General features: G+C 44.9%; 1 protein-coding gene across 1 annotated transcript in view; it reads left to right on the top strand.

Annotated features, from left to right (window-relative positions):
- Positions 1 to 17636, top strand: part of LOC127575191 (PC3-like endoprotease variant B) — a 452025-nt gene that overhangs the window by 411824 nt on the left and 22565 nt on the right. The window contains exon 9 of the mRNA XM_052024893.1: positions 16773 to 16887. Within this exon, the coding sequence (XP_051880853.1) occupies positions 16773 to 16887 (115 nt within the window). The remainder of the gene's footprint in view (positions 1 to 16772; positions 16888 to 17636) is intronic.

The raw sequence follows: 17636 nt of genomic DNA, 5'->3' as shown, positions 1-17636 counted from the left end.
ATTGATGTATGCATGGAGTAGACTCACACATCCTTTTTGTTTTTCTGGTGACAATATAATCTCAACAGATTATTAGGGAAGGCTCATGTCCTTGTTTGCCTCTACTGTTTGCTTTTACCACTAGTTCCAGGATAGAACAGGAACATGTGATTTCCCAATTTACAAAAGGGATGTGTTCTTGGAAACAATTTACTAAGCAAATTTTCATAAATCAAAAAGACTGGTTGAAAAGTATTGGCTTACTGTTCATTATAGTAAAAAAACAGATGCATAAATTGAAAGTACATACCCCAAAAATGGCATTATAGCAAAAATTCTTAAACAAAGCAGTTATACCTGTGTTGGTAAAATATAACAGTTTTCCATTCCCTCTTGTGAAATGGAGGCCACTGAAGCTCGCAGTTCAAAGAGAGCAAATTCTCTTCTGCCCGAAGACCAACAAGCAATGCCCCGTATCCTGATGAGAGACATTCTCTCTCCTCAAAACTGTCCAACCTGTTGGATATTTCCAGCATTTTCTCTTATTACTTCCAGATTCCCACACCCGCCATATTTTTCTTTATATCCCTTTTAACAGGTGCAGAGTGGCAATGTGTGCAGGTGGGCTTTAACGAGAAGAAATCATTCATAACACTTGTGTGGCATCCAGCCAGTGAAAAATATGCCAGCCAGGATACAATGGCTCAGCACAGAATTCATTCAAATAAGCAGGCAATGTTAAATTGCCATGTTGCCTGCTTTGCAAAAAATGGTCACAGCTTAACCACGCTTTGTGATCTTTACACCCACTTTTTGGAGGCTATCCAACATAGACTCATCAACTTCAAAATTAAAGTACTTATTTATATTCTCTCTTTTGGCTTCCTTATTTTTGGTCTCTTTCCCAATCTTTCCCTCTTCCTAGTCCTTTTCCTGTATCCAACTTGACGTTGATTTCACCTATTCTAATTTGTTGGTTTTGGTTTTACAATCCTTTAATCTGCCTGGTTATGTAGATACATGGCCGCTTTTCATGTTCACAGGTCCCAGATCTCAGGTATTCTTCAATGTGATGTTATCAAGACCCACTTTCAGCAACTTGCTCCACAAATTTATTTTAAAAGATAAATCTGCAGATATTGATAGATGCCCAGATGTTAAAAAGAAGCTCAACAAATAAGAATTGAAACTTGGTTGGCAAAATCGTGATTGAACAATAAGCAGCCTTTAAGATGGGGATATAGTTCTATGCACATTATCGTGAGGGAGAAGGGTGGAGAAATTAAGTTCCTTGGATAATCTAAAAGTGAAGCAGAAGAAAAGACCATCTGATATTTGGCAGGTCATTAACAGAAACAGAACCAGGCTAATTATAGAAAGTTCAAGGAAGAAGTAAAAAAGGAAATAAGAGAGGCAAAGGGAGAGCACAAGAAAAGACTGGAAGCAAATTAAAAAGGGAATCCAGAAATATTCTATAGATATGGAAAAAAGGTCATTTAAGGAGAAGTGGACAAATCAGAGGTGGGCCTTAGCAGTAAATTTTATATCTTTGTTAACCACAGGTGAGGTACGGGAAGATTGGAAGATGGCTAATGTTGTGCCAGGAAACTACAGGCTGGTGAACCTTGCATCAGTGGTGACAGTGTTATTGGAAGGGATTCTGAGGGACAGGGTTTATTTGCATTTGGTAAGGCAAGGACTAATTAGGGATAGTCAGCATGGCGTTGTGAGTGGGAAGTCATGGTTTTTGAAGAGGCGTCCGAGAAGATTGACAAGGGCAGGGTGGTAGACATTGTCTATATGGACTTTAGCAAGGACTTTGATGAGGTCCTGCATGGTCCGGAAGGTTAGAACACATGGGCTCCAGAGTGAGTCAGCAAATTCGATAGAAAATTGGATTCATGGTAGGAGGCAGAAGGTGATAGTGCAAACCAGTTCTGTGCCATAGGGATCGGTGCTGTGTCCTCTAATGTTTATCATTTATATTGATGATTTGGTTGAGAATGTAGGTGGCATGATTCGTAAGTTTACAGATGACACCAAAGCTGGAGTTGCAGTGGACAGTGAAGGTGGTTGTCTAAGATTACAGTGGGATTTAGATCAACTGGGAAAGTGAGCAAGGGAATGCCAGATGGAATTTAACTCGGACATTTGTGAAGTGTTGCATTTTTGGAAGTTAAACCAGGCAGGACATACACAATTGAATGTTATGGCACTGGGGAGTGTTGCTGAACAGAGACACCTTGGGGTACATATATCGTTCCCTGAAAGTTGGAACACATGTAGACAGGGTGATGAGGAAGGCATACGGCATGCTTGCCTTCATTAGCTGAGGCATTGAGTATAAGAATTGGATCATCATGTTACAGTTGTACAAAATGTTGGTTATGTCACAAAATGTTGGTTATGTGTGTAGTTCTGTCACCACACTATAGGAAGGACACAATTAAGATAGAGAGGGTGCAGAATAGATTCACAAGGATGTTACCAGGACTGGAGAGTTTAAGTTATCAGGAGAGATTGGATAGGCTTGATCTGTTTTCCCTGGAGCTAAGGAGGCTGAGAGGTGGCATAATAGAGGTGTATAAAATTATGAGAGGCACAGATAGAGTAAATCTCCAGTGTCTGTTTCACATGGTAGGGGCGTCTAAAAGTAGACAGCATAGGTATTAGGTGAGAGGGGAAAGATTTTAAAGATCTAAGGGGCAAGTCTTTTACATAGAGTGAGGTAAGTATATGGAATGAGCTGCCAGAGGAAGTGGGTAGAGGCAGATTGTTCAGTATCTGCAACCAGTTTGAGTTGGTATCGTGAGCCAGAGACAACCATGGTAAGAGCGAGGCCATGATCTTCAGCAACTGAACCAACCGATCCAACCTCCCCTTCGCCGTCAAGTCTGACTACCTGAGAGTGCTGGGGATCTGGTTTGAAGGGGCCGAGGCATGTAACAAGAATTGGCTGGAGCAGATTGGGAAGGTCAAACAAAAATTCAATCTGTGGAAACAGTAACTGGGAAGAACATGGTCATCAGGTGCAATCGGCTCTCAGGGCTGCTGTATTTGGTGCAGGTGTGGCCTGTTCCTCACTCCTCAGCCTCGGTAATCCCCTGGGCTGCCTTCCAGTTTTAGGGGCCCAAGATGGAGTGAGTCCAATTGGTCACGATACACGTCCTTGGAGAATGGGGCCAAAAGTGTACCTAACGTTGCCCTCATCCTGATGACCACCTTCATGTGTGGCTGCATCAGGCTGTGCGTGGATCCAAAGTAGGTGGGCACCAAGTGTCACTATGTACTGAGGTTCTGCCTGTCTCTGGTGTTGTGGAGTATAGGTCTGGCCCCGTTGCTGTGCAATGTCCCTGTCAGCTGGACGTTGCAGCACTACCTGTCCTTTGTGGAAGAGTTCTTCCAAGAAAACACCTTTGACCACAAGTCCTGCAGACACTGACAGGGCCTCTATGGATACTATGGGGTGGTTCCCTGAACAAACTGTCCAAATCATCTGGCAAAATGTCTCATTGACAGAACTCAGCAACAAGCAGCTGTATAACAGTGGACTCTCTGATTTAGGTGTTGTTTCCAGGGGCACACACCGAGGCAGACATCAAGTGCTGCTGAATGGTCATCAACTTTATGTAGCGGTTAGCATAACGCTGTTACAGTGCCAGCGAACCAGGTTCAATTCCGGCTGATGTCTATAAGGAGTTTGTATGTTCTCCCTGTGTCTGTGTGGGTTTCCTCCGGGTGCTCCGGTTTCCTCTCACATTCCAAAGACGGACAGGTTAGGAAGTTGTGAACATGCTATGTTGGCGCCGGAAGCGTGGTGACACTTGCGGACTGCCCCCAGAACACTCTACGCAAAAAAGATGCATTTCACTCTGTGTTTTGATGTACACGATAAAGATATCTTATCTTTGGTCTGCCCAAGACTTGTTGGTCTTCCAGTGCAGTGAGATGTCCGTAAGGGAATGCTGCCGACTGGCACATTTCAGACTGCAGGAGTACATGCTGAGGGATGAACTGAAGCTTGGTGCAGCCAATGCAAAGGCTCTGTGAGGAAGAACCACAGTCGAGGCTCCTTCTGCTACTGCACATGGAGGGGCTGAGACAGGTGGGGAAGCCCCTCAATGAAAGGGTGTATCACCTCAGGGGGCCATATAAGTGGTAATGGGCTACGGTTGTAAAAAAATAAGCTGACACTACTGAATGTAATGACCATGAATGTAAAAGTTTTGCACTGTATCTTCTTTTGTATGTACTTCTTGTCATGAATAAAGGTTATTTTTGAAATAAAAAATAAGTGGGTAGAGGCAGGTACAATTACAATGTTTAAAAGACATTTGGACAGACATGGATAAGAAGGATTTAGAGGGATATGGGCTAAATGCAGACAAATGGGATTAGCATAGGTAGGCATCTTAGTCAACATGGACAAGTTGGGCTGAAGGGCTAATTTCCGTGCTGTATGACTCTACGAAACCATGACAATCAGATTCTCTGTATTTGACAAACATCAGTATTTTAAATCCCTTCAACATACTAATATTGAATGACAAAGAACCAGTTGTAGAATTCCTTAAGATCTATTGGTAATTAAGCTAATCGAAGAAAGCAATGTGATTACCCAAAAGAATGGACATTAACTCATGGTAAAAATCTAATGTGAGTGCAACTAATCACAGGCTGGAGCTCTTATGGGTCCTGCTGACCTCCGCACACAACAAGATAACTTTGTAACAATTATAATTACAGCATCATTCAGTCTCATTTATAGCAGCTTTAGAAATCTCATTTGAATACTTTTTAAAAAAATTATATTCAATTATCGGCATGGATGAGTTGGGCAGAAAGGCCTGTTCCCATGCACGATTACCCTGTGATTCTATGACACTATTCCATTTGCATATCTCTCAGAGCCACATTTGAAGGTAACCTTGGTTGAACTGTCTCCCTGAATCACTCTCTAGCTTAGTTCTGGCTTCTTCTGAGTTTGAATTTGATTATGATTGCACAAACTGATGGTTAGAGAAAGATCAACTGTTATGCCACGTCTATCTAGACCATACTGTCCCTGGTACCATATGAATAAACACTTCCTCCTTTTCCCACCCATCTCCAACTCATCCCCTCATCATCAATTAATCCCCTCAAGAGATGTGGCCAGAGTCAGAATCAGTTGTATTACTGCAAATTTTTGCTGAATTCCCTCAGGATATATCTTGCTCTATGGCTCTACCTTTGCCAGAAACCAAGAAATTACAGCAACATATCAGGGAATGCCTCAGGAAATTTACCCTCTCTTATCAGCAGTAGATAAAATATGAGCTTGGGGAAGAGATTATATGCAGTCAAATAATTTACTCTAGTGGCCCTCAGCATATCTGCTGCTCACATGGTCATCTATCACAATAAATGATCAACATGCACAGTATGGTAAAGGAGAAAAAAAAAGAAACAGACCTTAAAAATAAAATGGGATTGTTTGCTGGATTCTATTTGAAACTCATCCTCAAGCAAATAGATTGGGAGCCTGCAAGGTTAAAATCAGTAATTACTTCCGTGGCATCTTTACTGTGGTGCAGGATATAAAGATTGATTTTACATGTGCAACAGGTTTCACCTCACTATGACAAGAAAATAGACTGTTCTCCAAACTTTGTGATAAATTGCTCTATTTTTTGAGATTTTTTTTAAAAGCACACAAGAGCCTAATTACGACTTCTCCATTGGAATGCATGGTAAATGTTGCCACGAACATTTTTTAGTATTGTTTTCCTGCGAAGGCCATACATATTTCCAGTGTCTCTGTTGTTTGAGAGATACCTGCTTCAATATATGTTGAATCTTCTCATTATTTTCAGAGGATGCTGCTTAATCAGTGTCTTTTCCTGCATTCACATTATCACATTGCCTTCTTTTCGGACTTGATTTTTGATAAAAATACTTCACTACTTTGTTTTTCCTTTATTTTTGCACTACTTATTTATTTTGTAATTTATAGTCATTTTATGTCTTTTTACTGTACTGCTGCTGCAAAACAACAAATTTCACGACATATAAGTCAGTGATAATAAACCTGATTCTGATTCTGATTCTGATTCTGATTCTGATTCTGATTCTTTACAGACAGCACTCTTGCTGCTGGCTGTTATTTCATTGCAGCGGGCAATAGCTCCTTGCAAGAATTCCTTTTTGGGTTCTGCTGGCACTAGCAGATTTGGGTGAGATGGAGAAATTGATGAAGTAAATTTCATTGCTCATGAAACATTCCGATCACTCCCATTCTTACCCCTGAAACCACCTCTCTCAACCTAAACATGGTGGGTCTGAATGCCTGTCTCTGTGGTGAAATAATCTACGCAATTTTGTATAATTACTTGTCTGAGGAAACCAACCCCCTTCAGCAGAGAAGTAAACATTGAGTTATTCCACATCCTCTTTTTTAGATATTCCTGTCTGGGCCTGTGAAAGTGAACATAGAACATAGAACACTACAGCACAGTACAGGCCCTTCGGTCAACAATGTTGTGCCGATATTTTATCCTACTTTAAGATCTATCTAACCCTTCCTTCCCACATAGCCCTCCGCAATACATGAAATTTATATATACCAGGTTTTTCCAAGCAATCGCAGAAAATATTTTTACATTTTGAGAGCCGTGCCCAAATGTGAAGCAAATGAAGAAATCTTCTTTGCTTTCTTTATTTTCCCCAGTGCTTTGCCCACCAAGAAGGCCAAGCACCTTTGGAATGCTGTAGGCTTTCCAAAAAGGTGGGGTGGTATTGACAACAAACGCATGTGACTATCTGGGCCTCAGTCACGGCCTAAATGGAAAAGCGAATGGATCTAATTTTGCAATCACATCCTCTTGATGACAGAATATAATGTATTAGCACTCCTGCATATTCATAAAGTAGGTTATTAATGAGGGTCTTGTGAATTACGTATGGGTTTGCACTGGCTGGAAAATCTTCATTAATCAACAAGTTACCTCATGATCTTTTGCAGTCTTTATTTCAAAGAGATGTCCCCTTCAGCACAAACAATGACTTTGTTGCAACTCATGCAATAAAATCCTATATGGTTGTCATCAGAGAGGGTAGTTTTACTGTCCTCTCTGCCTCTATGATGTCTCGATATTCTCAGCCAGAAAAAAAAATAACATCTTTCAGACAGGCCTGCCAACCAATCATTTCAATCCTAGTACAATGCAGGACACATTTTTGAATGAGCCAACCACTTAAAGTTTGTGAGGTTGGATTCCCCCTCTGCATGCATGCACCAAGATTTTCTCATGGTTTACATGTCATGATTGCAAAACCAGCCTAAAAAACATCACAATAAATTGGAGATCCCCTACAGAAATGCAGAATCCTTAAAGGAAATGCAAATGAAAATTAAGGAAATTAACATTTGAATAGTTTAACCAACTGCTATATATAAAAAAAATGCACTTATATTTAATATGCACTTATAGGCCTTAACACATTTCCCAACCATTTAAGAACACGTTGCAAAATGAATTACAGTGATAACTGTTATGTAAACAAATAAGGCACATTTCATGCGCAACAAACTTCTACAAATAATAGTAAGTCAAGTCACTAGTACTTTATTATATTTATTATGTTGATGGAGGGAAGAACGTTGGTTCGGACATTTATGGAACTGCTTGCTTTTAACAATGCATTAGGAATTCTGAACAACCTCACAAACTACCTTGATTTAAATTCTTTTCCAAATCTCCACTTCTCGGGAAGTGCTGCATTGGTCTCAAACCTCAGTTTTCTGATTAGGGGTGGGCCTGTCAGCATGAAGAAGAGGAAGGAGACACAACAGTAAACCAAATTATTTCTATTCTATGATCAAATGAAAGTCAAAAATGAGATGTGGGAGGCACGTAAACAAATAAATCTCTAAATTGAGCACAGCAAAAAAAAATTTGGAAACCTCTGGCTTAGAATATGTACTAATATCCTGCAATATTTTGAACTAAGCACTCTTTAATTTCGGAGTGACAGTGCTACTGGCTGTTTCAGGTAAGCAATTAGTGACTGAAAAAAGTAGAACAAATTTATTTACTTAACAAATTAAAAATTGGTTTATTCTGACCCATCTGCTAATGAATTTTGTGTATGATTGAGGAGGCTCCACTCGAGAATGGAGGGCTTCAAGTTGATTAAAGCATTCAGCAGTTGCTGTGTGTTTTAATCAGTCCTCTGTCCCCTTTTTTAGTATTGAACTCTACTCAATCACACACTGTAGCCTTATTAAATATCTGTTCCGCACAGCGTGCTTTCAAGAAAATCACGGTTTATTTTTAAATTATTGGTATGGGGAGTTGGAACAGATTTCAAAGTGTATTTTTAGTTCTTTAAGGTAGCTTTCTTCATAGTTATTATGTTTTACTGTTAAACAAATATTTGAAATCAGAAGTCGAATGAACAACAGGGGCACGGAGCACCTTTACTACCCCAAAACTTCCCGTGCTACAGTACCCGCGCTGACGTCAGACGCGGGTCACCTGACCTTCCGCGCACAAGCTTTCCTAGCCCGACGATGGGGAAGAAGGAAGGCCCCGTGCCATCTTGGATCGGGGCCTCCAACGACATTCGTGATGTTGGGAGCCAGTTCAATGCCAGTGCAGTGAGTCGCTACATAACCCCCCCCAGAACCGGCAATACCATCGCGAAAACCAGAATTAAATAAAGTATGACTTGGGTGGCCTGCCCTTGCGCCGCGCTCGCTGGACCACCACAGGTTGGTCCAAGTCCAAATGAGCCGGCTTCAGCCAGTCAATCATAAACACCTCCTCGCGCCCCCCGATGTCCAGCACGAACGTAGACCCATTGTTCCTGACGACCCGGAATGGCCCTTCGTACGGCCTTTGCAGCAGTGATCAGTGCACGCCCCTTCCGACGAAGACAAACTTACAGTCTTGGAGGAAAGTCGGCATACGGGCCGGGGCCTGTCCGTGTCGCGAGGTGGGAATCGGGGCCAGGTTTCCCAGCTGCTCGCTCAGCCAGTCGAGCGCCATGGCAGGTTCTTCCTCTGGCCCCCGAGGGGCTGGTAGGAACTCGCCTGGGACGACTAAGGGCGTTCCATAGACCATTTCCGCGGATAAGGCATGCAGGTCCTCTTTTGGTGCGGTGTGTATCCCCAGCAGGACCCAAGGGAGTTTGTCTACCCAGTTGGGCCCCTTAAGGCGGGCCATGAGTGCTGACTTCAGGTGGCGATGGAACCTCTTCACCAGCCCATTGGATTGCTGGTGATAGGAGGTGGTGAGGTGGATCCGGGAACCCCACAAGTCGGCGACGGCAGACCACAGGCCGGAGGTAAATTGAGCTCCCCTTTCTGAGGTGATATGTGCCAGGACACCGAAACGGGCCACCCAAGTTGACAAAAGGGCCCGTGTGCAGGACTGGATGGAGGTGTCTGCAAGGGGAATGGTTCAGGCCAGCGGGTAAAACGGTTGACAATCGTGAGGAGGCACCGTGCTCCTCGGGAGACTGGGAGGGGGCCAACCAGGTCGACATGGATATGGTCGAACCTCCGGCAGGTAGGTTGAAAATCCTGCAGGGGGGCCTTGACGTGCTGCTGTACTTTCGAGGTCTGGCAGTGAGTGCAGGTCTGGGCCCATTCTGAAACCTGTTTACGCAGGCCATGCCAGACGAACTTGTCTGACACTATCCGGACAGTAGTTCGGATGGATGGGTGTGCAAGGCCGTGGATGGCATCAAATACCTGTCGGCACCAGGCAGCTGGGACAATGGGGTGGGGTCTACCTGTGGAGATATCGCAGAGCAGGGTGCGCTCACCAGGGCCTACCAGTAGGTCTTACAGTTGCAGGGCCGAGACTGCGGTGCAATAGCTGGGCATCTCCATGTCCGTTTGCTGTGCCTCCGCCAAGGTGCCAAAATCCACCCCCAGGACAAAACTTGGATGGTGGGCCGTGACAGTGCATCCGCGACCATGTTCTCTTTCCCAGACAGATGGCGTACGTCAGTGGTGAACTCTGAGAGGTATGACAAGTCCCGCTGCTGCCGTGCTGACCAGGGATCTGAGACCTTGTTGAAAGTGAAGGTCAAGAGCTTGTGGTCGGTGAAAGCTGTAAACAGCCTGCCCTCCAAGAAGTATCGGAAGTGTCTGATGGCCAGGTACAACGCCAACAGCTCGTGGTCGAAGGCGCTATATTTGAGCTCTGGTGGTCGAAGGTGCCTGCTGAAGGACACCAGCAGTTGCCAACACCCTTCGATAAGCTGTTCTAGAACGTCTCCGACCGCTGTGCTGGAGGCGTCGACCGTGAGGGCAGTCGGGACGTCCCTGCGAGGATGCACCAACATGACCCTGTCCGCCAAGGCCTGCTTGGTTTCGACGAATGCGGTGTGATCCTCTTCCAACCAAACAATGTCTTTGCTTCCACCTGACAGGAGAGCAAACAATGGGCGCATGATGCGGGCCGCGGATGGTATGAACTGGTGATAAAAGTTTACCATACCGAGGAATTCCTGCAGGCCCTTGATGGAGGTGGGTCTGGCGAAATGGCGGATGGCGTCGACCTTCGCAGGCAGGGGCGTGGCGCCATGTTTGTCGATCCGATGGCCCAGGAAATCGATTATCTCCAGCCCAAATTGGCATTTGGCTGGGTTGATGGTCAGGCTGAAATCCCTCAGGCGAGAAAAGAGTTGGCGGAGGTGCGTGAAATGTTCCTGGTGGCTGTTGCTGGAGATCAAGATGTCGTCGAGGTATATGAAGGCGAAGTCAAGGTCACACCTGACCGCGTCCATCAGTTATTGGAAGGACTGAGCAGCATTCTTGAGACCAAAGGGCATCTGGACGAATTCAAAGAGGCCGAAAGGTGTGATCAGCGCCGTCTTCGGAATGTCGTCCGGATGCACCGGGATCTGGTGATACCCGTGGACGAGGTTGACCTTCGAGAAAATGGACCGCCCGTGCAGGTTGGCAGCAAAATCCTGAATGTGCGGCACAGGGTACTGGGCCGGGATAGTAATGTCATTGAGGCGTCGGTAATCGTCACAGGGTTGCCAGCCTCTGGCTGCCTTGGGGACCATGTGTAGCGGAGAGGCCCATGGGCTGTCCAACCTGCAGATGATCCCCAGCTCCTCCATTTTTTTTAATTCCTCTTTCGCAAGGCAGAGCTTGTCTGGGGGTAGCCGCCGGGCGCTGGCGTGGAGGGGAGGGCCCTGGGTGGGGATGTGATGCTGGATGCCATGCTTGGGCAAGGTGGTGGAGAACTGGGGCGTTAGTATGGACGGGAACTCTGCCAGGACCCTGGCAAACTCGTTGGTTGACGTGGTGACGGAGTCGAGGTGTGGGGCCGGTAGCTTGGCCTCACCCAACGCGAACGTTTGGAAGGTCCTGGCATGTACCAAACGCTTACCCCACAGGTCAACCAGCAGACTGTTGGCGCGAAGGAAGTCTGCCCCGAGGAGTAGTTGTGCGATGGCAGCCAGGATGAACCTCCAAGTAAGGTTGCAGGTGCCAAACTGGAGGTGTACCAAACGGGTGCCAAAGGTCCAAATGGCGCTGCCGTTGGTGACTCTGAGGGCGGGTCCTGGTGTGCAGTTGCGAGTCTGACGGCTGTTCGGAGGCATGATGCTGACTTCGGCTCTGGTGTCCACTAGGAACCAACGTCCGGAACGCCTGTCCCACACATGAAAGAGGCTATCTGGGTGGCCAGCTGCCGTAGCCATCAGCGGCGGCTGGCTCTGGCGTTTCCCGGAAACCTGCATGGTGGCCGGCATCTGCGGGCGTCAGCGCCCCACCGCTGGTGGTAGAAACACCATTGGTCGGTCGGTGTCTCAGACCTGGTGGTGGGTGGGGTGCTTTCGATTGCCGGGTCTGGCCTGCTGGGCCGCTGGGTATGTGGCATGGCAACGCGCTTGACGGACGCCCCGCTCTCCTTTTTCGCCCACCAAAGGACATCCGCCCAGGTGGCCACCTTCCGGGGGTCGCTGAAATTGGCATCCGCCAGGAGCAGGTGGATGTTGTCGGGTAACTGCTCCAGGAAGATCTGCTCAAACAGCAGGCAGGGTTTATACCTGTCTGCCAGGGCCAACATCTCGTTCATGAGCGCGGAGGGGGGTCTGTCGTCCAACCCATCGAGGTGGAGGAGGCGGGAGGCCCGTTCGCGTTGGGAAAGGCCGAAAGTCTCGAGAAGGAGGGTCTTGAACTTATCGTACTTCTCCTCCTCCGGGGGCGCCTGGATGAAGTCCTCGACCTGGGCTGCGGTGTCTTGGTCGAGGGCACTCACCACGTAATAGTACTTGGTGTCGTCCCTGGTGATCTGGTGAATCTGGAACTGGGCCTTGGCCTGGTCGAACCAGACACGGGGCCGGTGGGTCCAGAAGGTGGGCAGTTTAAGGGCTACTGCCTGTACCTCTTGCTGTGTAGACATCGTGGGTCCAAAAACGTTTGGGCCCGTCGGGGTCACCAACGTAGCAGCTAGCTACACACTACAAAATGAAGACACAGAGTCGCTGGTTTGAAATCAGAAGTCGAATGAACGACAGGGGCATGGAGCACCTTTAATATCCCAAAACTTCCCGCTCTACAGTTCCCGCACTGACGTCACGTGCGGGTCACCTGACCTTCCCGTGCGTGGGCTTTCCTAGCCCGACGATGGGGAAGAAGGAGGTCCCGCGCCATCTTGGATCGGGGCCTGCGACGACGTTCGCAATGGCGGGAGTCGGTTCGATGCCAGTGCGGTGAATCGCTACAATGTAAGCTTTAATCAAATCATCAGCCAGAATATTTTTTTTAATTTTAATTTCCACAATTCTCTTTTTCCTTTCCATAGTTCCAGTGCAGTTTTAACTTTTGCACCACATGCTTCCTTCCCTGTTGGAAAAAGATTATAATTTTCTAACTAATCTTCATGTACAGTTTTGTAATAAATTGTTATGAGGTATATGAGAAGAGTCTGGAGGAGTTCACAGTCCATTGAGAATGATCACACCAAGTGAGTGGAAGGATTGAATAGGTGAATGCTTCTATTCTGAGAACTATTGGAATGTGGAGCGTCATCAGAAACAATAGTGAAAACAGAATCCACATTAGTTCTTACATGGGACATTTTGAAGTCTAAACTGTTCAAATGATTCTGAAGCCAGAGCGAAGCAATATAATGTTACTGAGGGAGTAGCTATTATATGCCACTTTGTGCAAGAAACTTCAATTACTCTATGGAAACTACTGATCTCGGAAAGAGATTATGTACTTCCTTAATGCTTTGTGTATTATTGGAACATTTCTGTGAGGTTATGCTGGTAGTATGTGTTGACCTATTATGCAACTAATTTCAATAAAGTAGATTGAAAATGTTGAAGTTAAATGTATTTTAGGTTGAAGCCAGTTAAAGGAGGGAAAATATATATTTCTGTTTGATTTGAGTGCCTGAATTCTTCTGGTTTAATTGCAGGAATTTTTTTAAAAAAATCATTGGCTTAGGAACTTGTCCATTTTGCAGGCATAAACACAGGAACTTCAGCACAGAAGGTGATGTGCTGCAATCAGCATGCAGCAGAAGTGTGCTGCTCGGCATGTTGACCCTGTCATTTCTTATTTATTTGTAAACAGGATGTAGACATCGCCAGCAAGGATGGCAATCATTTCTCCTTCTTCATTGCTCTTTCAGCTGAACAGCTTCCTCAGCCATTTCAGAGGGCAGGTAAAATTAGCCACATTGCAGGAGATCTGATGTCACATTCAGACCAGTCAGGCAAAGCATGGTAAAGTTCATTCCCTGAATGACATTAGTGAACCAGATGGATTTTCACAACAATCTTGATAGTATTATGGAAAACATATATGATACCAGTTTTTATTCAAGATATTTTTCGTTAACTGAATTTAAATTCCTCAAGTTCAGTAGTCCAAGTATCTGGATGTCAATATTGAAAATCATTCTGTTAGCCTACCCCATCCACTTTCCTGCTACATTCCATTCAGGAAGCCCACCTAAAATATCATGAAGCCTAAAGTACATGCAGATTGGCTGCCTAACCCCTACGTAAAATTTGTTGGCAACATACTTTAACTTGCACTTTGCAGTAGCACTCCAAGTTGAAATGGCCATCACTTGCCCCTTCCTGATTCCCTCTCTGCCCACATCTAGATTCAAATGAACATCTGGTCAGCTATAGCTAATCTTGGGTCCCCACAGCACCCTGGTACCATAAAGTGAGGAACTCAGTGAACAATGCAGAGTGGTACACTGAGTCTACACCCAATTTAGGCAAATTTAATTACTACTACAAGACACGAACATTGGCAATGATTCCTATTACTCTGCTACAGGGAAAACCACTTCCTTTTCAGAGCATCTTCTGAAATATCTTCCCACTGTTTCTCAAATGGTTAAAGATTGGCAGGAACTTCAGAGAAAGCACTCATCTCCGGATGTGAGTGAAAATCTTTTCAAACCCTCACTTCTTATGTTTTGTCAGTGCTTTTCCACAATTCACAGCTTCCCTCTTTTAAACGGTTACAGCACTCAGAGATGTGACTGACACCAAACTGTTCACCATTTTAGCTAGTCTGCTGTTAGCATGAATGCAAGTCACAGGTCTGGGAATCAGAGACAGACTACAGCTCTTCTGTCCATGTCACACATAGGCAGAAGGACTGGACCTCATTCGGCCTCATGAGGTGAGTTTGGCCTGGCCCTAATGAGCTATGTTTGCCTCAAACAGCTCAAAAATGACAAACTTGTGTTCGAAGAGCTAATCATCTTTCTAAAGGTAGAGGGTTTCTAAATCTGAAGGAATTGCCTGAGGTGTTTTTAATGCTGGAAGCGAATTTAAAGGGATCACCGCTGCTTCTGCATCTGGCTATAAAAATAACAATCAGTGTTAATACTTTGGCTACTGGATGTTCCCATGCTTGGAGAGATATCTCTAATTTTCCTTCACTAGTAGAGGGATAGTATTCTTCTCCTCAGATGAATGCTCCTGTCATGGTGGTCCAATGCCATACGAACAGGGAGAGATGGGGCCAATTTTCTGAATGCACTCCCCCAAAGGCAAGGCTTTCATTGCAAATATATATATAATGGACCCTTCAATACAACAGCAGGTAAAGTGGCATCTTTTGGAATGAACTTGCTCCTGAACAAGCCCCCTCTTTCTGTTTTACCTACATCCCAATTCTTTAAATTGATCTTCACCAGTAGACATATTGCATCCTCCATACCAGCTGTTTTCTTTCACGGTGGTGACAATTGCGGAAGTGCTGTATGTTCTTGACTGTTTTGGCAACACTTGTTTATACTAGTTATGATGCAATGTATTAGAACATAGAACAGTACAGCACAGAACAGGCCCTTCGGCCCACAATGTTGTGCCAACATAGCTATTCCCTCCTACCTATAGAATGCCCATATCCCTCGATTTTCCTCTCATTCATGTGCCCATCCAAGACCCTCTTAAAAGCCTCCAGTGAATTTGCCTCCCCCACCCTATCAGGCAACACATTCCAGGCATCCACGACTCTCTCATAAAAAACACACCCCTCACGTCTGTTCTGAACCTACCCCCTCTCACCTTAAATGCATGCCCTCTGGTATTGGATCGCTCAATAATGGGAAAAAGCTATTGCTTGTCCACCCTATCTATGCCCCTCATAATTTTATATGCTTCCCACAGATCACCCCTCAGCCTCCACCGCTCCAGAGAAAAGAGCCCAAGTCTGTCCAGCCTCTCCTGATAGCACATGCCCTTTAATCCAGGCAGCATCCTAGTAAACCTCCTCTGCACCCTCTCTAAAGCCTCGACATCCTTTCTATAGTGAAGTGACCAGAACTGCGTGCAATACTCTAAATGTGACCTAACCAGAGTTCTATAGAGCTATATTGTCGAGCTGCTTGGCATTACACTCATATGATGCAGACCTAGGAACGTAATTGTTTATTTCAGTCCAGACAATTGAAAATTGACTCTAGCCAGAGTGGAATGTGATAATGTCCATTTCTAGAAGTTGAACCGCTTGTGAATCATGCTCACAGTGATTTTGACATCAGACATCAGAATGGTTATGTTTCCCACACAACATTCCTTGTGGAGGGTTGCTGTGGGAATTAATCTCTATTGTGGAATAATTAATAGAGCTAAACCTCAGATTGCCTGCACCTTCCCACAAACTCCCTCCAACCCTGAGTCTCTGATCACCAATACCCTCCCACGTCTCCCTCCTTAAACTCTAATCACCATTACTCTCACACAACCCCTCCCAAACTCTGATCATGGCCACCTCCCACAACCCTCCCACCAAACCCTGATCACCAACCACAATCTCTTCCATCCCTGATCCTCTGATGACCAACTCAGTGTAACGGTTAGCGTAATGCTATTACAGCGCCAGCGACCTGGGTTCAATCCCTGCCGCTGTCTGTATGGAGTTTGTATGTTCTCCCCATGCCTACGTGGGTTTCCTGTGGGTGCTCCGGTTTCCTCCCACATTCCAAAGACATATGGGTTAGGAAGTTGTGGGCATGCTATGTTGGTGCCAGAAGCGTGGCGACACGTGCGGGCTGCCCCCAGAACATTCTACGCAAAATAGATGCATTTCACTCTGTTTTGATGTACATGTGACTAATAAAGATATCTTATCTCTTATCCCATACCCCAAGACCAATTTAGGACATCCACCTGCCAGCCCACTTCACCTGACCCTGGTCTCAGGAGGCAGATTTTCCTCTTAATGCTCCACAATAACCACGCTACATTATAGTGAACAAAAGCTGTCAGTTCATCAGAATAAATTTTGTGTTGTTGCTCAGGTATCAGACAACAAAGATACAGTTTTCGGCTGCCGTCGTCCTGACAATGGAGCAAAAGGTGCAACGGTGCTACAATTCAAACTTGTCTTTTGGGGAACATATGAAAGTGGCAAAGGTAAATTTAGAATTTTGCAAGCTTTGAAAATGTATTTGTTCTCAATTGCTCTGAAGAATACCAAGCTTACTATTGGTTTCAATCAACTGTATGTGACATTGTGATTATTTAGAAAGAGAGTCTCAGAGAGCCCAAAAACAAACAAGGAATGTTGCTAATATCAATGGCTCATTAGTTGAATCTCTGGTTGTCATGGGATATATAGCTGATACTCCTGATACTCTGGCGATCCTCAGAATAAACAAGTGTTAAAAGTCAGGTAAGCACCCTGAGAAGAGAAAGTTGACGATTATAAATAGAGGGTGTACTGAATGAGAACTTCACTTTGTGCTTTACTAAACATTTACATGTTGGCAAAGTGGTCATTCTTGAAACAGTTGAAAGTTTGATAAACAATAGGGATAATAAAGAAAATTTTGTGTAGAAATGCCAACAATTCCATGCTGAGAGCTGGAAAGATTGGGTTTCCATGCATGAACTTGGTTAGAGGCTTCCTGAAGGCTGTTTGCCACTGATTCTGTGGCTACATTCCAGAATGAGCTTATGATGTTTTTTTACATGTTTTATTTATTTTTTCTTAATTTCAATGATTCACAAATTTTAATAATTTACTTATTTTTTCAATAGATTTAGAATATTTCTGAATATCATAGATTTTGCCAACTTTGTGTCAGACACTTGTCAAAGCTTTCTGAGCAGTTTTGTGGATGGAGCTGGTTCTCCCCGTGAGACATGATTTACTCTGGAAA

Source organism: Pristis pectinata, chromosome 10 (genome assembly GCF_009764475.1).
Source record: "Pristis pectinata isolate sPriPec2 chromosome 10, sPriPec2.1.pri, whole genome shotgun sequence".
Classification (NCBI taxonomy): domain Eukaryota; kingdom Metazoa; phylum Chordata; class Chondrichthyes; order Rhinopristiformes; family Pristidae; genus Pristis; species Pristis pectinata.
This window is presented reverse-complemented; position numbering and strand designations above follow the sequence as displayed.